The sequence below is a fragment of the Hemicordylus capensis genome, chromosome 3, assembly GCF_027244095.1.
Source record: "Hemicordylus capensis ecotype Gifberg chromosome 3, rHemCap1.1.pri, whole genome shotgun sequence".
In the NCBI taxonomy this organism is placed as follows: domain Eukaryota; kingdom Metazoa; phylum Chordata; class Lepidosauria; order Squamata; family Cordylidae; genus Hemicordylus; species Hemicordylus capensis.
The window spans coordinates 94501056-94524840 of NC_069659.1; the positions used below are offsets into that span (position 1 = coordinate 94501056).

At 43.0% G+C, this 23785-nt stretch overlaps 1 protein-coding gene across 1 annotated transcript in view; it reads left to right on the plus strand.

Moving 5' to 3' along the window:
* Positions 1-1428: 1428 nt before the first annotated feature.
* BACE2 (beta-secretase 2) overlaps positions 1429-23785 on the plus strand; it is a 61211-nt gene continuing 38854 nt past the window's right edge. The window contains exon 1 of the mRNA XM_053309416.1: positions 1429-2083. Coding sequence (XP_053165391.1) covers positions 1760-2083 — 324 coding nt within the window. The 5' untranslated portion in view covers positions 1429-1759. The remainder of the gene's footprint in view (positions 2084-23785) is intronic.

Genomic DNA, 23785 nt, shown 5'->3' on the forward strand with positions numbered 1-23785 from the left:
CTATGTGTCACTCACTACAAGTGAACCAAATTTGGTTCAAAGTGGTTACAGTCCTCAAGTTAGCCCACTTGCACCTCAAACATTTATATGTCCGCCATCTTGAATGGGGATGGATGACATCATCACGAACTACACAGTGGAGGTGTCCCTACAACTGTACCCAATTTGGTTCATATTAGTCCAGGCATTAAGAAGCAGGGAAGCGCACAAATGTTTCAGCAGGACGGAGAGTGATACCTTTAAGCAGGAGTAAAGCAGAGCCTTCCTTGCTCCTTCACTGCCCTGCCACTTTTCCAGGCGTGGCACTGCTCCGCTCAGAAGTCCACGTGTGGCCGTGGGGCTTCAGCCAGCAGCCTGGTGGCAGGACACATTTCCAGCAACATCATGTTGACCATGCACATGGCCACTGTGCATGCACTGGTCCCGTGGACTTCTGAGCAGTGCAGTGCCACACATGGAAAAATAGCAGGATGACAGAGGAGTAGATACAGGTGAAACTCGGAAAATTAGAATATTGTGCAAAAGTCCATTAATTTCAGTAATGCAAATTAAAAGGTGAAACTGATATATGAGACAGACGCATTACATGCAAAGCGAGATAAGTCAAGCCTTAATTTGTTATAATTGTGATGATCATGGCGTACACCTCATGAAAACCCCAAATCCACAATCCCAGAAAATTAGAATATTACATGGAACCAAGAAGACAAGGATTGTAGAACAGAACAATATCGGACCTCTGAAAAGTATACAGTGTACTGTGCTTGATTGGCCAGCAAACTCGCCTGACCTGACCCCATAGAGAATCTATGGGGCATTGCCAAGAGAAGGATGAGAGACATGAGACCAAACAATGCAGAAGAGCTGAAGGCCGCTAATGAAGCATCCTGGTCTTCCATAACACCTCATCAGTGCCACAGGCTGATAGCATCCATGCCACGCCGCATTGAGGCAGTAATTGCTGCAAATGGGGCCCAAACCAAGTACTGAATACATATGCATGCTTATACTTTTATATAAGTCCTGTAAGTTCTTGTTTTACTCCTGCTTAAAGGTACCACTCCCAACCCACCAAATCATGCATATCCCTATTGCGAAGTTATGGGGGCGGGGGAGACACACACAGAATGCTGGGTGATCTCATAATCTTACTTTCCTTAAGAAAAGTAGGCTAAGAACAAAAATATCCCTGACAATATTGCCCATCATGGCACCCCAAACCCACCACGTCCGCTAAAAATACTTGTGGAAAAATCCCCCCATCTCCACCCGCGTTTTCCATCTTTCCTCCTCGACCAGCCACGAGCCGGGGCAGATCGGGCCGGGCCAGCCCAGCCCAGCCGGGGAGGGTTGCGCTTGCAATGTGCGGTGAGCTGACCGCTCTGCTGGAGACAGTTTCCAATCCCGTCACATCCGCTGCAAGGAAGTTTGGTGGGGCTCGGGAAGTTACTTGGCACTGGCAATTGTTTGCAAAAGCAGGAGGCGGACGAGGACAAGAAAGAGCCGCGAGCGCTTCAGCTGCGGCCCGCAGCAAAAGAGAAACTTTCCTCGCCTCGAGTCAGTGCAGCGGGAAGGGGCGGGGGAAGAGGGCAGGCATGTGAGGAGGAGCCGATCCCGGCAAGGCGCGATGAAACCTGGGCGGCAAGGAGCCGGCCCTTTTCTCCTCGGCGGCGATTGTCCACAGCAGCAGCAGCAGCAGCCGCGCGTGGCCGGGCGGCGGCGAGTCCTTTCTCTTTAGTGTTCGGGCGCCGGCGCAGGGATGGGCAGATCGCAGGCACTTTGGTGTCTCCTGCTCCTCGTGCTCGCCGCTGCCGGGCGCTGCTGGGCTCAACTGGTCTTGCCCCTCCGAATGTCTCCCCCGACTGCCCCCAACGCCTCCTTGGTCCCCACGCCTGTGTTGCTGAAGCCGCCAGGCAGCAGCACGGCCACTGGCCAGCCGCAGGAGGCGGCGGCGGCGGGCGGCTTGGCTTTCGCCTCCGATCCCGGCGGCTCCGTCAACTTCATGGCTATGGTGGACAATCTGCAGGGAGACTCGGGGCGCGGATACTACCTTGAGCTGAGCATCGGGACCCCGCCACAGAAGGTAGGAGCTGCTCTAGAGTCGAGGGCGGGAGGGGGGATGCATGCGAGCACTAGAGCAGGAGACGTGAGAAGCTGTTAACCCAAACGTGGACGCATCCTCAAGTTCACTTACTAAGCAAGTAATACTGAAAGGGTTTTCTTGTTTCTTTCTTTTTCAGTTATATTCACACATCTATATAGTTGACTATATTATGTCCTTGGTTACGTTATATGCACTGTTGAAATCTATAAAAGAGGGGGAGGGGAAGGGAAAACAAGTTCACTTACTGCTGAGAAGTTGGTGGTTCCTTTTGAGTTTCTCTACCAGAGTAACAATAGAGTCGTTTTTTCTCCCATTTTTTCAAAACACGTGTTGTCAGGCGCGTTTTAAGCATTCTCATCCGCTTTGGGTGTGTGTGTGTGTGATTACAGACCTTGAACGTGGTAGTTCATCCTAGACACATTCATGCGAAACACGCCAATCTGCAAGTTACTTATACTGCTTTCTATAAAATAGCTTCCTGGATCAGACCAAACGCCCATCTAGTCCGGTGTCGGCTTCCCAATAATGCCCAGCCAGCCCGACGCTTTCCTGCTGGCCCACAAGCCGGCCTTGTGGCAATAGCCTTCCTCTATGGTTGCCTCCCTGCGGCCTCTAAACTTGGAGGTTCCATATAGCCATCGTGCCTAAGATGTGTTGATAGACTTGTCCTTCTCCATGAATTTGTGGAAGCCCGTTTTGAAGAGTTGTGTGTTCCAGGGACCATCGCTGCATCCAGTTCAAGTGAATTCTATGAGTTAATCACGTATTGTGCGAAGAATGAAGTCCTCTCTTTTGTCAGTGCTGAACCCAGTGCTAATCCATTTTCTTGGTATTATGAGAGAAGGGGGAAGGGAAATCTCTATAGCTTGTATTTATAATTGTATAAACCTCTATAATGTCCCCCATTTCCCCCTTAAACTAAAAAGTTCCAAACACTTTAGCCTTTGTTTGTAGGGAAAGTGCTTTAACTCCTGGATCACTTTGGTTGCTCTTTTCTGTGCTACTTTTAGCTCTGAGGTATCCCTTCTGATAAGGAGTTACTAGAACTGTACACGGTATTCCAAATGTGGCCGGCCCCACCATAGACATATTTTAAAAAGCATTGTGATACTGGTCTAAATCTACTCTCCAGTATGTCTCATTTGTATAAGCCAGGGGAGTAACAAGACTGGAGTGGGCCCAGAGACAAAATTTTAAAATGGGCCCCTCGCTGATACACACACACTTCACAGTATATAGTCATGTGACTTGCCTCTGGGGAGGCCCTCAAGGCGTGGGGGGCCCCAGGCAGCTGCCTCCCCTTGCCTAATAGTATTTACGCCCCTGGCGTAAGCACTTCAACACACCCAAGCCATTACAAAGTCATGTGGATTTCCCTGTATCGAGAGTTTCCTTGTAAACTTTGGACTGTGTTTTTCATGGTAATTTGAGAAAAACCTAAGAATTAGAATTTCTTCTATGGTTGTCTTGTAGACTGTCCTTCCTGAGTTTCCATTGATAGGTCACTATACTGGATAGCATTGCATAAATCCCGGAGAAGCCTGTATCTAGATTTCATTAATAGTTGAGCAAGGGAAGGTTGTTCAATAACTAAAACGAGAGCTGTGTTTGTACAAACAGTTAACATGTGGGGTGTAGAATTTATTTTTGCCTTCACACTGCTTACTTTCTGTTACAAAATAATGGAAGTATAGTAATGTATGAATGGAGTTGTATGCTTCGTTTTAAATAAGTGTGTGTATCCCTCCTGTCTTTTATCTGTGAGTGTGTGACTGAGAATTTGTGGTGTATAGCTTAAAAATTTGCAACATCTTTAAGGTTGTGAATTATTTTTGTTTGTTTTGTATTTGTAGTTCACTTATTTGTTCTACCTTTTTAAAATAAAAAATTCACAAGGTAGTTAAGAAATTAAAAGCACTGATAGAATAAAGATATCTAACAATGAAAAAATAACAATGCATAGTGGTACAGGATATTTCATAAGATAAAATTAGACAACAAATGTATAGGAACTCTGTTGCCATTGTATGCCTTTAATACCTGCATTTGCACAAAACTTCTGGCTTTGTGACTGGGATCTTTAAAGTGTGTGGTCGGCCTCTGCTGTGAACATGGAGCTCTTTCTGTTGACCATCCTTGACACTCCTTGACTCAGCCTTCCATCCTTCCGAGGTCGGTAAAATGAGTACCCAGAATGTTGGGGGCAATATGCTAAATCATTGTAAATCGCTTAGAGAGCTCCGGCTATAAAGCGGTATATAAATGTAAGTGCTATTGCTATTGCTATTGCTATTCCCCCACTCCCATGCCAAATGTGCATATCTTGATTTGATCTGGAGGCAAAATATTGCCTGCCAGTGTTGTCATTCCAGCTCATATTTGTTTGTCCTGCTTCAGTAACTGCAGAATTTGCATGATTTGAGTTAATTGCAAAGATCTGGGATGTTGTCTTTTTGTTAGGGCATCTTCTTCCAGTCAGTGGTAGCACAAGAGATCTGCTTTGCATGCAGAAGGTGCCAGGTTCAGTCCCTGGCATCTCCAGGTAGGATTGGAAAGGCTCCTACCGGAAAGCTTGGAGAACTGATTCCAGGCAGCGTAGACAATACTGAGTTAGATCTCACTTGGTATAAGGCAGCTTCTTGTGTTCCATTGAATCCTTTCATTGTGGACCTCTAAAATCGCCACTAGCCCTTTGATTGTGAACTGCCCTGAGCTATTTTTGAATGGGTGGTATACAAATTAAATAAATAATAAATTTTAAAACAAACTTTGCTCTATCTTCTTTCCACTAACCTATCTGGCCCCTATGCCTGATACAAGGCTGGACTCCTTCCATCTGCTTTTTAAAATCTTACTTAAAGGGCAATCAAATCAATTTTTTCTTGACGTTTTGGGAAGCTCACTCTGCTAGATTTCAGGAATGTATGTTTATTAATATTTATTCGATTTCTATACCACCCTTCCAAAAATGGCTCAGGGCGGTTTATACAGAGAAATAATAAGAGGCATTGCATGCACATGAAGGAGGCATTGCGTTTAGGAAGCATTGCGTGCACATGAAGACAGACAGATATGTTAGCCAGTTACATAAAATGCCTATCTTCACCTGTTTCCCAGGGACTTTTTATAGATACAGTACATTGATGCAATGTTCTATTTAGTTGATGAATGATACAATGTTCTAGCTTGCCAATGTATACACACTGTTCCAATCAGTCTTTCGAAATGGCTATCATGGCCATATGCAGCTTTAAAAGTAGTTCCCTGGCTGTCTAAGCACTCCTTCATTCACTATGGTGAAAAGGGTTAGTGGAGGGAGGAGGAGGAGGAGGAAGCCTTGAGGAATAGATTGTGGCAAAGTAAGAAGCAAACTCCTGACTTAATTGCTAGCTACATACAGGGCCGGATTAAGCTAGTGCGGGGCCTGTAGCATATGTTATAAAGGCACCCTGAATTTTTAAAAATGCACATAAATATTAAAACATAAATTATTTACTTGCATAGTAAAGTAATTCGTTTTTTAAAAATTTGCTATATTTTGGAGTATGGGAGGACCAAGCCACAAACTCACACTTACTACAACAACAGTGAACATTTATATACTGTTTTTCAATCAAAATTCTCAAGGTGGTTTACATAGAAAAATAAAGAGTGAATAGATGATTCTCTGTCTCCAAAGGGCTCACACTCTACAAAGAAAAGTGTGGTAGGCACCAGCAACAGCCACTAGACAGATGCTGTGCTGGGCTTTCTCTTAAAAGGCACATTTATTTATTATTTATTTGTTTATTTATTTGTTTGATTTCTATACCGCCCTCCCAAAAATGGCTCAGAGCAGTTTACATAGAGAAATAAATAAATAAATAAGATGGCTCCCTGTCCCCAAAGGGCTCACAATCTAAAAAGAAACATAAGATAGACACCAGCAACAGTCACTGGAGGTACTGTGTTGGGGGTGGATAGGGCCATTTAGCAGAAAAGGGATATTTTATCTAACAGGGACCAAACAAAACAGGTAAAGTTTTAACTTTAATTCCCAGTTGGAAGCCAGGTGTGCGGGGCCCTAGAAAACGCAGGGCCTGTAGCAAATGCTACATTTGCTACTACGTTAATCCACCTCTGGCTACATATGTTACACAGTGTGTGGAAACAGATCTGAAAGCAGAGTAGAAACATTAGAGAACTGAAAGCATTGAGCAGAAACATGCATTTGACAACAATGGTTCCTTGCTCAAGTATCCGTACAGGCTTCTGAGAGCATTGCCCAGGCAGGAGGGGCTCCTCTGAGCACAACATATGCAAACACCAGCTAAGCTTCCTTTGCATCTTCAGTATCTGGAACTCCAGGAACACTGAAAGTGTGCTATTTGCACTGTAGGAAGCCTTACAGAATTGCTAGATTGCAGAGGATCATGGCTCCCACCGCCCAAGAAAAGCTTAATCTGTTGCCTGCTGCAGGGTGGAAACTGGCATGCTATGGGAGATCCATAACTGAATGTCCAGTATTTAAAAATAGAGGTTTCCAAATAGGATTGGAACAGTAATGCTGGGGAAGGGGTATTTAACCCTTCCTCATGTCTCATTTTCCTGATCTAAATTATTCCCCCCAGAGCTGGGAAGGGAGTATTTATTTAGGGGAGCCACAGCAAGACAGAAATCTCATGGAAGCAGAGCTTGGCGTAATGAGATCTGCACTCTGAATTGGGACAGGGAATGTAGTCAAAGGTGTTGCAAGGCTCTCGCAGTGGTGCCAAGGAGAAGAGAGGAGCAGAGGCTTGGTCTGGTTCTCCAGTGAGAAACAGACCAAAAGATGAAATGCATGCGATGGGGGCATGAGAAAGTGGTGATGTTGACCTCTTCCACCCTTCTGCTAGAGGCACCAGGGTGGGAAACATCCATCTACCAGGTCGACCCCTCCCCCAACATACTATAGGAGACTCTCAATATTTGTGGATCATGGTTTCATGTATCTGTGGATGGGTCTTAAAGACCCGGTTTCTTTATCCGCAGCATGAAATATAGGCAATTTTTGCCTATTTAAGGTTCCTGAGTAGCTGGAAATGACTTCTGATGTCATGTCCAGCTGCCATTTTGAAGCACAGAGCCATTCTGTGGCTCTTCTTGTTAAAATAATAATAATAATAATAATAATAATAATAATAATAATAATAATAATAATATAATTAAAACAAAAATAAGAGGATTTGGGGGCATTCCTGGAGACTTGAAAAGCAAGATACTGTGCTTTTCTACTATTATTTTTGCCCCTCCCTGCTTTTTAAGCAGTTTTTAAAGCTCAAGAAACATAACCCTCCAATCCCCATAGAGTTAGGGTCTCTTTATTTGCGGTTTCATTATCCATGGAAGTTGGTGGGAATGGAACCACTTGCAAATTACAAGGGCCACGAATGGCCACCTGTGCATTCGGTATCACAGCAAAAAGGAAGAGTTTTGTGGCACCTCAAAGACAAACAAGTTTATTGCAGCATAAGCTTTACTGGACTATGGTACATCAGATGCATGAAGTTACTTGCCAACTGAGGATAAGCGTGTCTGTATGTGGCATCATCTGCTCATGGTCTACTTCCTTTATATACTGCATTAAAGTTAGCAGATTGCCATGATACAGATTTGATGTGATAGCTGCTAGGCAGTTCAGACTTTAAGTTAAGACACTATGGTTTGGAAATCTGTGGTCAGTCTCTTTCACATATTCTCAGACTCTGGTTATGTAGTTTAAGATCCTGTGTACATCAGAAATTTAATCTTACTGGGTCCTTGAAACTATGGTTCTAGAAGTCTATTGAAAATTATTTGTTAGAGCTCTCTAGATCCTCTTGCAACCCTACAGTTAGGAACATAGGAAACTGCCATATACTGAGTCAGACCATTGGTCTATCTAGCTCAGAATTGTCTTCACAGACTGGCAGCGGCTTCTCCAAGGTTGCAGGCAGGAATCTCTCTCAGCCCTATCTTGGAGAAGCCAGGGATGGAACTTGAAACCTTCTGCTCTTCCCAGAGCGGCTTCATCCCCTGAGGGGAATATCTTGCAGTGCTCACACATCAAGTCTCCCATTCAAATGCAACCAGGGCAGACCCCGCTTAGCTATGGGGACAAGTCATGCTTGCTACCACAAGACCAGCTCTCCTCTCCGAAAAATCTTGTCCTATCTTGGAGAAGCCAGGGAGGGAACTTGAAACCTTCTGCTCTTCCCAGAGCGGCTTCATCCCCTGAGGGGAATATCTTGCAGTGCTCACACATCAAGTCTCCCATTCATATGCAACCAGGTCAGACCCTCCTTAGCTATGAGGACAAGTCATGCTTTCTACCACAAGACCAGCTCTCCAGTTGACAGGGTTTCTTGCCATGACAATTACACAGTCTTGACACCGGTTTTAATTTTTAGTGTAAACATGCCCCTAAAATTCATCCAGCCATGCTCCATAAGTGTTCACATGCTGACACTAAATTGAGGCATGAGAAGTTTAACCTGATCCCAATCTGCAGTTAGATCACTTTTCCCCATGTGTAAAGTGATATTACTTTTGTAAGTGTGTGTTTTCATATCAGGGTGGGTGTTGGTTTTGTAAATGTAGAATAAATAGAAACAGATTAGGAAAAGAGCAAGGTTCACCTTGCACATTCATGCATTCATTTCCCGTATTTTTAGTATTTTGATTGGAGATTGGGGGGAAGAATGTACCATATTTACTCAAATAGAAGACAACCCTGAATTTAAGATGAGCCCCTTTTTAAAATATGGGTTAAATACAGGTTATACAATTTACCCAAAAAGAAGACCCTGAATTTAAGACAATGCCCCCCGCCCATATTTACCTGTATTTATTCAGGTAAATACAGTAAATCATAATGCACATTAACTGTTTCATCATTGTTCTTGCAAACAGTGATTGTGAGATCTGAAAATAATATTGACTAGTCCTTCTCCTTCACCTCCGTAAGTTCATTCAGACAGCTTCTCGGATACAAAAATCAGGGAGAAATGACTGGATGTGATTCTGTGCTTATTGTTCTGCTAGGTACCCTTATGCAGGTTTGACTTTTTCTTCCTCATTAGACATGAATCCAAGGTAAAATGAATGTGCATAATGGGGAGAAGAGCAACAAGTTCCTACACACATTCATTAGAATGCATGTAATGAGCCACTATGTGTACACCAGGGACTTTGCCTGATTACAGGTCACATTCTTAACCACTAAAATAGGGGCGTGTACAGATGCTATTGCCACTGCCTATGCAGTTAGGAAGGGGACGCCCCAAGAGTGCACACATTTGACATCCTCTGTGGATGTCCTGATGCCCTGTTCATTGCTTGTGGGAGGGGACTGTTCATTCAAATGGCACCTGTTAGGACTAACCCTCTCTTCAGCCCAAACTATATGCTTATGCATCTCCCAAGCAGTACTAGGACTTTCTCAGGTCCATATAGGCATGACCAGAGATGAAGCAGAAAAAAAGATTTCTCATTGGAATGTAAGAGAAGGTTTGGCATCAGTGCTCCTCTCACATACTGGATACCAATAACAAGCAAGCCTGAGTAAACTGGATGACTTGGGAGGACCCTAGAGCAAGCAGGTTTGGTATGCATATCCTAAGCAGCTTTCCCCAGGAAATTAAAGGTAGTCGCTAATAAAGAAATTCCTTGACAGAGCAGTCTCCCTGTTCGTGCGAAACCTACTTCTTACTACTGATCAAGCCTTGAGAACTAGAACCTCATAATTAGATCAGCAGAGGCGCTCTTACCCCTGGACGTCTGGGCTGAGGTCCAGGGCCTCCACAGCCCTGAGGGTCCCCCAAATCCTCTTTAATCTGTCCCAGGTGGTGTGGTCATCCAACCAAGCATGATGCTTAATTTGCATGGGGTGGGGGCTCCAAAGGCCTTTAGGTCCAAGATCCAAAATCACCTAGGTGCACCAGCCACCTAAGAGAAATTGCTTGACTACCAGCCAGAGGCTGCCAGTTCAAATCCCTGCTGGTATGTTTCCAAGACTATGGGAAACCCCTATATTGGGCAGCAGTGATATAGGAAGATGCTGAAAGGCATCTTCTCACACTGCGTGGGAGGAGGCTATGGTAAACCCCTCCTGCATTCTACCAAAGACAACCACAGGGCTCTGTGGTCGCCAGGAGTCGGCACCAACTTAATGGCACACTTTACCTTTACCTCTTTAGAACAGTCTGGAAGGATGAGCTTCACATCCATACTGAACTCTACCCTTAAGCAATTCAGCCTATCTGAATCTCCTTAAGCAGTAAGCTTTGTCGCAGGACTACATTGATACCCCTCATAAATACTTCAGATAAGGTTTCTTGCCTTAGAAAGATGCTCAGTCTTTAGGGTATAAAGGTAAAGTATGTTGTTGAGTCAGTTTTGACTCCTGGTGACCACAAAGCAATGTGATTGTCTTTGGAAGAATACAGGAGGGGTTTATCATTGCCATCTCTTGTGCAGTATGAGATGATGCCTTTCAGCATCTTCCTATATTGCTGCTGCCCGATATAGGTGCTTCCTATAGTCTGGGACACAAACCAGTGGGGATTTGAACCAGCAACCTCTGGCTTGATAATCAAGTCATTTCCCAACTGCGCCATTAGGTATAAAACCCCTTCCCCAAAACTAGTATTTTGTTCAGTCTTCTGTGTGTGGATGTTCTGTGTCCAGTGTTTGTGGTTCAACTTTCGTTGGTTAGCTTTGTCCAGCCTGCTAAGCTACCCATAGATTTACCTCCACACTGCTGTTCCCGGAGATTGAGACTGATCTGCTTCTCATTATCCTGACCATCCACCGCACTGAATACTCAGTGTGCAATCTGTGGATTAATCCTAGAGATTCCCAAGCCTGAGAATCTCTGAGCTGAAATTGCTATCTTGGGGCCCCTTAATTCTCGCAAGCTGCTAAATCTATCTGCTGGGAGTTCCCTATATCATTTGGATCTTCAGCCTCCCCTTTCCAGCCAGGAAAAGCTGAAAGACAGGTAGATATAGCCCCTTCTCGCAAGCACCCACATTAGAACATGGATTCCATTCTCTGTTTCTTTTCTATCTTTTACTGGAAGCTGGAGCCTCTGGGACTCCATAAGTGTGTCTTAGATCACAGCATTGATAGTCAGTGGAGGAGACATTTAGGCATGTCAGCTGCTGTCTCCATGGGAGTAAAACCTATACAGGTGCTCTCCCTATAGTGCAGATCCCTATAGAAACCACAGTGGAGATCCATATTCACAAATAGGTTTGTCCAACTATGTCCAAGGTTTGTCTAAATTTTCAAAAAATCCTCATCCTGATCTCCTCCACTAACAACCTAAATTATAGTTAACCCAGGAGAATTGCCCCCTCCTGTTCTCCTTATCTCAAAACCTAGCCTCTCTTCTTTGTTTTATAACAGCATGCAGCTGCTTCTGATCTAAGTCACCTGGTCTACCTACAAAAACAGCTGCATTGCATTAACATGTTTTGCCTATTCCCTCCTTCTCTAACTATTGGGTTCTCCCGATTTGCCGTGTTTCTTGTCAAAACTCCCTGCTTGTCTTGGGAACCATCCCCATGTGGCATTGCCATGCTTGCAGCTTCCTAGTCATATGGGCAGGGATGGTCTCATCCAAACCTAGATTAGCAGTACTTTGGCTCACTGGTGCTTCTTGGGAAGGATGGTGGAAATATAACTTTCCAAGGGGAGTTAACGTGCACTGAAACCCTATGCATATCTGTTCAGAAACAAGTCTTTCTGTGTTCCATAGGCTTAGTCCTATTCTTGGGGGTTCCAGTCTTAAAGAATCTCCAGTCGATTCCAGTCTTAAAGAATTCTTGCGGAACTGTGTTTTTTTAAAAAACAAACTTTACTGGGCTTTCTTTTTGATACAAAAATTGGGTGCAGGAGAATATCCTCTAGTTCTAAATGTTGTTTCAACAAGATAGAGGGCCAGAGGAACTTCCCCCTTTCTCAAATACAGGAATGCGTAAACTTTTCTTTCTTTCTTGGGTTAAATTCTTGATGATTACTTTATGTAAGAACATTTAAAAACTGAGGTTTGTTTGGTCACAAAGTAACCTGATGTTAAGTATTTTCTAACCAGTTGGTCAGTTGAACTACTCAGTACTTCAAAAGAGTGTGTTTCCTGCATATCTGTATATGTGTTTAGTTCTTAAAAAACCTTTGAAGGCTTAGCTTCCCCCCCCCCCCCACACTGTGTCATGGGATCTCATGTGAATAAGTGATGCATTCTTGGGGCACAATGGCTAGTCAGATGATGAGGATTAACTGTGTGGTTCTTAAAGGGCTCCAGTCTCCTAAAGCTCATTGGAGTAAATGGGGCCTGTGCTGGAGAAGCTGTTTGAGGAATGGAGCTCTGTTTCCTGAAAGCCTTTGGACATTGTGTCATTTCTCCCTCCCGCACATGCAATAGCCCCTTACAGCATGAAATCAGTAATTTGTGGAAGGATGCCCCTATAAACTGAGAGAGTCAGGAGGGGAGAATCAGTTCCAGTTTTTCACCATCCCTTTCATTTGCAAATCTTCAGTATTCGGCATTATAACATTTTAACACAAAAAATGTGTTAAAATTATATACACAGGCATGTCTAAAGCTCCAAGAAAACTGCTCCAGTTTGCTTAGCACCAAATAAACATTTAGTAGTAGTGTTACTTTAACAGTCTACTGTTATCTATTTTGTGCTTTCCGTAACAGATCAGGTACAGAACCTGTGGCGCTGTTGCAGTCTTGTGAGCAGTGGCAAATGATCTAGGGGCCAGCAGCTGACTTAGAATTCCATGTACCTTTGAACTGACCTAGACTAATAAATGTGTCCAGTCATTCTGATGTGCCTCCCACCCTTCCCTTTCCACTAGAATACTGGCTAAGAACACAGGAAAAGCCCTGCTGCTGGCTAAGCCCAAAGGTCTGTTTCCAGCAAGAACAGCGAGGTGGGGCATGAAGGCAACACTTCTCCTCTAATAGATTTTATTTCAGGGACCACTATCCCACCACCATATCATTTTGAATTGTGTATTATAATATTGTCTAACATTTTTCCTAGCCACAGGCAATTCCGATATCCATGCCTGTTTAAAATTTGCTTTGTCCACTGTCTTACAGCTACTACTTAACCTTGTTTCTGATAAAGGGTAAATGGTTAATACCCTTTGAAAAAAGAAGGCAGTGCATTAATATCTGGCTGCTGGCTCTCACTTTCAGGGTTTACCATCTCGAGCTTCGCTTTTCTGTTGGCTGCCCAAAGGGGCAAATAGCAGATCTTTACTCTTTCTTCCATGCTTGAGATTTATGCATGAAATTTATGTAGATAGCTAGGGGTTAACAGGGCCTGGAAATCCTCAGGAGCCCTGTGATTGGTAGCCAGACCAGCCTGGACCAATTAGATTCAAATGGGGGTTTGCCCTCTCTTTTGGGGAGGAGGGGGTCAATACTTTCTGTTTGGGGGTTCAGTGTTGGAAGCTGAAGAGAGAGCAGCCAGAAAAGGCTGGAGCCACACTCTCTTCTTCAGGTCCTCAGTGCAGGGGTGGAGCCACCATTACATGGATAGGTCCAAAGAACCCAGGCTGCCCCCCCCAGCACCCCAGCCACGCCCCCTGCCTCTTACATTAGATTCAGGGGCGTGGCCATATGCTGAAACAAAATGCCTCTAGAAATCCTGACTGATGCAGGGACCAATTTCCTGTCTGGGGTGATGGAGAACTTATGGGCCACACATAGTGTGGAACAACTCACATCAGTCATCAGACAAATGGTTTAGTGAAAAAATGGAATTTTGGGGACAATGATCTGAAAGTTAATCCTTTAACACTCCAACAATTGGGACTTGGTGCTACCACAGTTGTTGTTCACCTACAGGGCTGTGCCACACCCTAGCCTTGGATTCTCCCCCTTTGAACTTGTGTGTGGGAGGGATATCTGAGGATCCTTAGAGCTGATCCATCATCAGAGGAAGGGGGAAGAGGCCCCTCAGGAGGTTAATATCCTGGACTTCTAGAACACCCTGTGAGAAACTTTGCAAATTACACAGCAAAACATGTGGGAGATCGAAGCTGAGCAAAATGCATGGTATGACATGCATGCCAGAGAGCAAACCCTTGATCCCGTATTGGTCGTCAGGCCAATGCGCAACAAGAAGATGCAAGCTGCTTGGGAAGGTCCATACCGGATTTTTAAAAAGTTGTTTAAAAAATTCTTTGGTGGAAGTAAATTATGTAGTTGAGTTCTCAAGGACCCAATTCAAGCCTAGACTATACCACGTGAACACACTCAAGCCCTACTACTCGCAGGAAGCAGTGGTTTCACCATCACAGTAGACCTGGCAGAGGGCATGAGAGTCTCAGAATTTTTTTTTAAGAAACAAAGAGGTTGTTGCCCCTTGCAGCAGGGACAGGATCTCCATCAGTTTGCGGGGCTGCAGAGGTGCCTCTGGGTTTGCCACAGGGATGGAATAGAAGAGACACCATGGACACTTACGCTAATACCCCAGCAGAAGGAGGATGCTGAGTGGCTGTGCCAGAGGTTCACTGAACTGTTCACCACACAGCCAGGACATACCCACTTAGCTACACGTTCCATAGACACTGGGGATAGCAGGCCAATTCATTGCTGGCATTACTCAGCTGCCCCCTGGCAGCACAAAGCCCTTGAAAAAGAATGGACGAAATGCAGTCTATGGTCATAATCCAACCCTCCAAGAGTGCCTGGGTGTCTCCTGTCGTCCTCATCCCCAAGCCAGGGGAGGAGATCTGCTTTTGGGTAGACTATAGAGAGTTAAGCAAAAGGACGGCAGTAGACCAGTTCCCATGCCTCTCATCGACGACCTACTAGAGCAGGTAGGTGCCAAATACATCTTGATGCTGGACCTAACAAAAGGATATTGGCAGGTGCCCCTGACTGAGCAGGACAAAAGAAATCAGCTTTTACTACACATCATGTACTGTATGAATGTAATGTGCTTCCCCTTTGGTTTTTGAAATACCCTCACAACATTCCAAAGGCTGGTTAATGAACTCCTCACAGGGAAGAATGATTTCACCTAGATGATGTGGCTGTTTTCTCTTCTACCTTGTAGCAACATCAGGAACAGTTGAGTCTGTGTTCCAGCACATCAAAGAAGCTGGACTTACTAGTAAGGCCAAAAAATGTCAGATAAGCCTGATCAGGTGACATACAAGGTAGGCCAGGGCACCATTTCACTGCTGGAGACCAAAGTAGAGACTATCAACAATGGCCTGTCCCTAAGAGAAAAGCCAAGAACAATCTTTCCTGGGGCTAGCAGGGTACTATTGCAAACTTGTACGCAAGTATAGTAAGATTGCTGCTCTCTTCTCAACCTTACCAAGAAAAAACAAACCAAACAAAGTGGTGTGGTCCAGGCAGTGTCAGGCTGCCTTTGTTCAGCTTAAAGCTACCCTCAACAGTTGCCCAGTATTCAAGCTCCAGATTATGAGCAACCATTTACATTAACAACAGATGCCTTGGAGAGGGGCATTGGAGTAGTCTTGACCCAATTAGGTCCAGACCAGCTACCTTATCCCATTGTATTTATAAGTAAAGATTGTCAGAAAGGGAGTCCCATTGGTCTGTGTCCAAAAAGGAGTGTTACCCATTGTGTATGCCTTAGAAGAATGGCCACTTTATCTCCATCATCTGTGGGAGCACAGATTTGAATTCTGGATTGACCATGCAGCTCCTAAGTGGCTGCAGGAGTTATAGCATAAGAAGAAGTTTGTGTGTTGGAGTCTTGCCCTGCAGGAATATGACTTCAAGGTAGAGTACATCCAAGGGAAGACAAACATGGTGGCAGATACTCTATCTTAAGGTCTTCTTGAAGAGAACCCCTGAGCTATTCTTGGGCAGGGTGGATTTGATTTAAATCAAACTGATTTAAATCACGATTTAAATCACTAGCAGGGTGGATAAAAATTAAAAAAAAATCCGATTTAAATAAAATATTTTTTTTATTTAAATCGGATTTTTTTAATTTAAATCAGATTTTTTTGATTTTTATCCACCCTGCTAGTGATTTAAATCATGATTTAAATCAGTTTGATTTAAATCAAATCCACCCTGTTCTTGGGATTTAAAAACTTGCTACAATGAGCATAACTTGAACTCTGACTATGAATATCTTTAATTGGTTTTTTGAAAATTAAAATTAAAAACAGCCCAGTCTTTGTGCCCTGCTTTTCCCCCCCTTTGGCATTCTTTTTTCCTTTTCTAACTTCTGTCAGCTTTCCCCACCCCACTGTACTGCTTTCTTCTTAGGAATTCCAGCTACATTAGGAAAAAATTTCCACTGTATGATAAACATTACCTGTCATCATGGTGGGTGGTTGGGTGGGTGTTGCAGAACCAAACTTTCCAGTCATTCATGAAATAATTACTTTCAAACAAAATTAATGTGAAATAATAAAAGGTTCTTATATGAAAAGGCCACTGTCGATGATGATGATGATTCTTCGTAATGGTTTTTCCTTGCTTGTGCTTTTAAACATTGAATTTTTAGAATTTTTCAGAAAATGCCTTTTATTTGTTCACTAATACTTTGATTAGTGAAAACTATTTTCTGGTGAAATTATATTATTTTCACAGTGAAATTATCTGTCCAAGATCACCATAAACTGCTGTCGTGTTTGGAAAGATACATATGTAAAATAAATATTTAATATAAAAAGTTGAAGAGTGTGCTTGGATGTTACACTAAACTCAGGTTTTTCTCTTTTTAAATTTCACACATGAACACTGTTCCCTTTAAGGCATGTGCTTACACATTTTCTGATGTCCGCTCAGTTAATTTTGGATCCTACTCAGGTTGAATCAGGAAGGCCCCACTCTGAATGCATGTGTGCACACACAGCCTTGATACTGGCACCCAGAACAAAACTCATTCCGCATACAGATGAAAAAAGTTAGAGAGAACACTGCACATGAAGTATCATTTTATGTGTCTGGTACTATAAGGTGAGGAAGGATCTATACTTCTACTACTAAGACTAAGTATCTTAACAAAAAACTCGGCCCGCGACTTAGCCTGTGTTTTAGATTTCGGCCCCTTATGTGATTGAGTTTGACACCCTTGCTGTACATGTTCATTTATCACAGACTAGTATTTAACTTCCATTTATTGTGCATATTCAGTATTCAGATGTTGCATAAATGAGGGGACTGGTAAGAAGGAAGTTGAATGGGAAGGTCAGGAGGGTCAAATCACTCCAGAAAGCATGTAATTTAAAACCACAGTACGAGAAGCATAGTTGGAATGTATACCAAGAAGGAGGAAAGGTACCATCCAGGAGGACGCCCGCTTGGCTAACAAGTAGAGTCAGGGAAGCTATAAAAGGGAAGAAGAATCCAGAAAATGGAAGTCCTGCCCAAATGAAGTGAACAGGAAGGAACATAAACTCTGGCAAAAGAAATCCAAGGAGACAATAAAGGATGAAAAGAGAGAGAGTTTGAGGAGCATATAGCTAGAAGTGACAAGAGGAATAACAAAAACTTCATTAAATAGAAGTAGAAAACTTGCCAGGGAGGTGGTTGGACCCTTTGATGATGAGGGTATGAAAGGGATTATTAAGGAGGATAAGGAGATTGCTGAGAAGCTGAATGAGTTCTTTGCATCTGTCTTCATGATATAGGATGCTGACCATATACCCTCTCCAGAATTGAGCTTTTCAGGTTTAGAGGCTAAGGAACTGGGCAAATTTGAGGTGACAAGGAATGATGTTCTAAATTGTCTTGAAAAACTAAAAATTAACAAATCACCAGGGCCAGATGGCATCTAACCAAGAGTTCTGAAGGAACTCAAATGTGAATTTGCCGATCTCCTAGCAAAAATACATAACTGGTCCCTACAATCAGGCTTTGTACCAGAGGGACTGGAAAGTAGCCAGTGTGACTCCAGTTTTCAAGAAGGGATCTGGGCGGGGGGTGGGGGGGATCTGAGAAATTATAGGCCGGTCAGCTTAACTGGGGTTCCAGGTAAATTGATGGAAAGCATACTTAAGGACAAAATTGTTAAGCATATAGAAGAACAGGCCTTGCTGAAAGAGAACCAGCATGGCTTCTGCAAGGGAGAATCTTGCCTCACTAACCTTCTGGAGTTCTTTGAGAGTGTCAACAGGCATGTGGATCAAGGTGATCCGGTTGACATAGTATACTTGGACTTCCAAAAAGCTTTTGATAAAGTTCCCCACCAAAGGCTCTTGAGTAAACTTAGCAGTCATGGAATAAGGGGACAGGTTCATGTGTGCATCAGTAACTGGTTGAAGGACAGGAAACAGAGAGTTGGAATAAATGGACAGTTTTCACATGGGAGGTAGGTAGGAAGTGGGTTCCCCCAAGCATCGGTACTGGGACCAGTGCTCTTTAACTTGTTCATAAATTATCTAGAAGTTGGGTTGACCAGCGAAGTAGCCATGAAACTGAAGGTTGGGAAATTTAGGAACAACAAGAAGTAGTACCTTTTCACACAGTGTATAATTAATCTATGGAATTACTTGCCATGGGATGTGGTGATGGCCACCAGCTTGGATGGCTTTAAAAGGGTCTTAGACAGATTCATGATGGACAGGTCTATCAATGGCTACTAGTCTGGTGGCTGTGGGCCATCTCCAGCCTCAGAGGCACGATGCCTCTCAATACCAGTTGCAGGGGAGACACAGCAGGAAAGAGGGCATGCACATACCTCTTGCCTGTGGGCTCCCCAGAGGCATCTGGTGGGCCACTGTGTGAAACAGGATGCTGGACTAGATGAGCCTTGTTCCTGATCCTTGTTCATCAAGGCAGGTTGGTTACTACTTCACACATTTTAACCACCCTCTTGTACACACATTTCAGGGCCAACAAGAAGTGATAAGAGTAATTGATGTGCCAAAAGAATGTAGAGGACAGTTTTGTTAAGCCTGTCCATTGTGCTTGAATCCAGTAGGTTCTTCTGAATGCTGGAAAGGCCATTTTTTCACACCAAGAAATAATAGATTAATATTGGCTTGGAAGCTCTGACCTAAGAAGAAAGGGGCTTTAGCAGATTGATTCCTTTTAAAGTTTAAAATGGTAGTCTGGGCAGCATTAATTTACAAAGAAGGTGAGATTCTGCGGTTGAACTTTTTAATGCAGTGCAAAAACTCTTTAGACCTTTTAGTGGAATGGCTACTGATGAATGAGAGAAATAACTGCATACTGTTAGATGCACATGTCTTTTCAACATGCCTGTTAGCAGTGATTTTCAAAGGCCAGGGAGACATGGCTGCTGATAGTATTAACCATGACTTGGATAGAAGGGCAGAGGATATTGCTCGTGCCATGGGGTTTAGTCATGACTTACTTAGTATGGACCTTGTGCCTTGAACCTAGTTCATGGGCTATTTTAAACAATTGTGCAATATATGAATATTCAGCAAGCTTCATTACACTTCCCTACAGTCAGTTAACATGTGCTAGATTATACAATACCGGAGTTAGCTAATATACAAATCTAAAAGGCTTTCCAGGGTCTGTTCTCTCCATTGTGAAAAGCTGAAGAGGTATATCAGCTTTCTGTCTTCTGTGTTGTAGCATGTTGCTCATACTTGAAAGGAAATTCCCTTCTGTGCCATGGCTACTTAACTTTTAAAGAGGTTTTGAGGCAAGACTTTGAAAAATATTCAACATATGCCAGGCTTTAATCAATGTTGATATAGCTCTAGCTGCACTGGAATTGCCCACTTTTCCTGCTTAGCCCTTTGGGATCTTTATTTTCTGGTTATTTCTGTAAGCCCCATAAAGAGGATTAATATAAGTTTCAGAAAAGGCTCTCTTTAAAACTACTGAGGATAGATGTGAGTATAATTATTCTGCTAGAGGTCAATTTTGAAAAAGGTAACAGTGGAGGAAATATTATGGTTCAAAATAAACAATGTCTGAAACTAACTACTGATTCTATGCAATTTTACTCAAAAGTAAATACCATTGAATTCAGAGCATCTTTCTTGCTCCTAGGTGAGTATACCTGGGATTGCAGCCAAAGGCTGTTCTCACAATTGATTAAATTGGTTTTTTGCATTTCACGCATCTGTGCAGGTCAGTTAAAAAGGCTCCATGATATTTCTTTTGATAAATAAGTGTGTGTGTGTGCGCTGAATTGCTTTAACAGCATTCATAAGTGATATTCTAGAGACCAAATTCCCTTGTATAGATTTTGTAAAGCCCTGTTTGGATGTTGCAAGAAGTGTGGAAAGCACAAGTGTGTGACTTGTGTTTCCAGTGTGCATGCAAAGCTGGTACTTGTGGTTTTCATCCACAGTGAGATCTGGGAGCTCCAAGGGTCATCTAGTGCTTAGGGACCTTGCTGTCTGTGAGATGCGTGAGCTCACTTTCTCACAGTATAGCTGGGGTGGGTTGTGAGAACAGAAGTTCAAGTTACTCTTGCTACAAAAATATTGAAAGCTGTCTCTAACTGATCAGGAAAAATGCTCAAAGAGAAACTGCAGTCCTCAAAAGAGACCATCCAAGTGTTTGAGGACTAGAATTTGACTCGTGCACCCACCATATATATTGTTGTATTCAAGTGGGGTGGAGGGTTTGTAGCTCAGTGGTAGAGCATATGCTTTGAATAATATAGAAGGTCTCAGGTCCAGCCCCTGGCATCTCCAGGTAGGAATGGGAACAACCCCCATCCAAATTCCAGAGGGCCACTGTTAGTCAGTGTAAATCAGGCCTGCTCAACTTCGGCCCTCCTGCAGATGTTGGCCTACAACTCCCATAATCCTTGGCTGTTGGCTACTGTGGCTGGTGATTATGGGAGCTGTAGTCCAAAAACATCTGGGGGGCCTAAGTTGAGCAGGCCTGGTGTAGATGATACTGAGGTAAATGGAGCAATGGTCTTGCTCTGTATAAAGCAGCTTCATGTGCTCAAGCAGTTACTCGGGGGGGGGGGGCGGGAATCATTTGTGGCTAGCACTGTGCCAGTTCTCACTCTTGGTAGTGGTGCCACTCCCTGGTGAGTAGTTTCTTCAAAAGTCAATAGGGGACAGACTTAGTTCCTTGAGTCAGACCATTGTTTCAGGTGACACATTTTTATAATGCTGGGCAGGAAAGAAAACAGTGTGATTAAACATTGCAAAACATTCCCAAGGCTAAGAATATCCCAGTCCTTCTTTCTAAGATGCTCTCCTGTCAAGAACAGAAAATAGATCACTGCACAAGAGACAAATGATGCACTGATAATCTGTAGAGAGCCAAACCAACTTTCAAGTAAACACCCTGTTTTCCATGTTTACTGCTGATGCTGAATGTGTCACTCCTTTATGGAGCTGGATTAAAGCAGTATTCTTTAATATTCTTTAATGGGCATGGCCTCTCCTCAGCAATGTTTTATCTTTTAAAAATTCCTTTTCCAAAAAAGACATACAAATATAATTAAAGCATATAAAATATCCCTCATAAATAAACTTACAAATTAATCTGAATTACATATGCTACACAACAATAGAGAGTTTTAGACAACACACATATAGGCTTAATGTATTTTTTCTTTTCTCCAGTCAGATTAAGAACAGAGTTGATTCATAAACAAAACCATTTCTGTTGATCATGAACTCCCTAAAGTACTTTGTGTCTCTGCATGAAGGAATTGCACTTCAGAAGCAACAGGAAGAGGAAATTGGCTCACAAATAAGAACCTAGCTCTCCACTGTTTAACTTGACTATGGACAAATTAATTTCTCTACTTATTTCTCATGTGAAATGGGAATGGTGTGTTCAAGAGATATTCTCATTGCCATTCCCCAGCTTTGATGCAGCCCTTCCTCCAGAGCAACAAACCCAGAGTTAATTCTCCATACAAGAATGATGTCAAATATCTGCATTTGAGCAAACATTTAGTGATTGAAATGACCAGAGATCTCTGTCTCTTATTTTTAGTAGCATAAGTTTCTGTAAAATAAATGTAACTGGTAGTTACCCAGCCCAGGTTTCAAAGCTAAGGGAGATTAGAGTTCAGAGAATTCTTACACTTCTAGCATTGACTGATGCTTTCTGATGTGGGGCTAATAGCAAGTTGAGCGGGGGCAAATTAGTTTGTGGAAATTGCACAGCAGAGAAGGGATGAACCCGCCACCCTCACCACAGCACACTTGTTCCAGTCAAAGTTGGAGCCTATGACCCACCTCCTAAGGCTTTTAAGTAAAATTGAAACTTCAGGAGATTCACTTATATATTTTCCACACTGCATCTTTTTTGGCCCTGAGGCAGCAATCCTAAGCATACTTAGCTGGAAAGAAATTCAATTGAAATCAGTGAGTGTTTTCCCAGTACATATGGTTCAGCTCACACTATACATTTCATAAAATGAAGAAATAAACCCATTACTAATTCCTGACTCCCCATGAATCAGGTGAATAGTGCATTATTTATTATTGTAAGAGCTACATTTTTAATTATTGCTTGTAAGTAAATATGGGAATAAATTGTAGAACAAAATATTACATTGGGACTCAAGCAAGTTTTTGTTCTCTACTATAAACTAGAAAAGCACTCATGTTGTTATGTTTCTTCAGTGCCTACTGATCCATTGTGGCTCTGAGAAAAAGTTTTAATGCCTTCAAGTGCCCATGATGGCTTTGTAAAGGTTAAGTGAACAATTTTTTTTTAACTTGGAAATGTCCCTGGATGCATTAGAGAAGAGGGGGAGGAAATAGCAGGTAAAACCATAATGTGCCCAATCAAGGCAACATTAGATGTTCCTTTCTACATGAGTTTCTTTTGCTGCTTCTCAAATCAGAGTGCATAAAAGTGTTTTTGTTGTTAACAAAATGACTGAAATGCAATGAAAGATCTTTGCAGATAAGGCTGAAGCTGGAAGTACATCCAATTTGAATCAGTGGGGTTTGTTTCTGAGAAAAATATGGTTAGGATCACACTTGCAATGAGACACAGGGCAGTTTATCAGAATTATTCTGGTTCCATGCCACTTTCTCTTATGTAACTAGCTGTAAAGGCCCGTACTAATTTACCACCTGTCATTTGGAATACAGAAAGTGGAGATGTTCAGAACAAAAGTTCCCCAAACTGCTAGATGTCAGATTCAAGACTAGAAGCAATGTTAGCAGGATGGATTGAGGGAGAGGTCTAGGCCATAGTTGTTTTTTCACTCTGTACTGTTGCTGGCCCACTGGAGAATGAGAGTTCAGCATGCATCTAAAAGTCCATTGTGTGCCTGGCTCCCATCATGACAACTACTTTTGCTTTAGCACAAACCATAGATTACCAGGAAGTGACCAAAGAGCTGCATTTTGCAGGGGTGGGGGAAAAGGTTTTTTCCCCTGTGCTGGAGCTCATCAGTATGGGTTGTGCACTGAGCATGCTTGAAAGACAGGACCAAAACATGTGAGGCTAGTTTCCTGTTGCCAGAGGGTGCCATATCCCCAATTCCGGTCCTGTCTTGCTTGAGGTAGGGCTGTGAAAGCTCTCCAGCATTTTTTGGAGAAAAGACAGGCTAGTTTCTCATTTTCCTTTATAAAACTTTTATTTCTCTTCCTCCTTCCCCCCTCCCCTTCTTAGATTGTGTGAGGGTGGGAAGGAAGCTATCTTAGCATTTTATTTTAACCTAGATCCTAAACATTTTTCCATTCCTAATTAGACCATTGGCAATTTCTAGTTTCACTTTCATTTTCCTTTACTCCTTATGG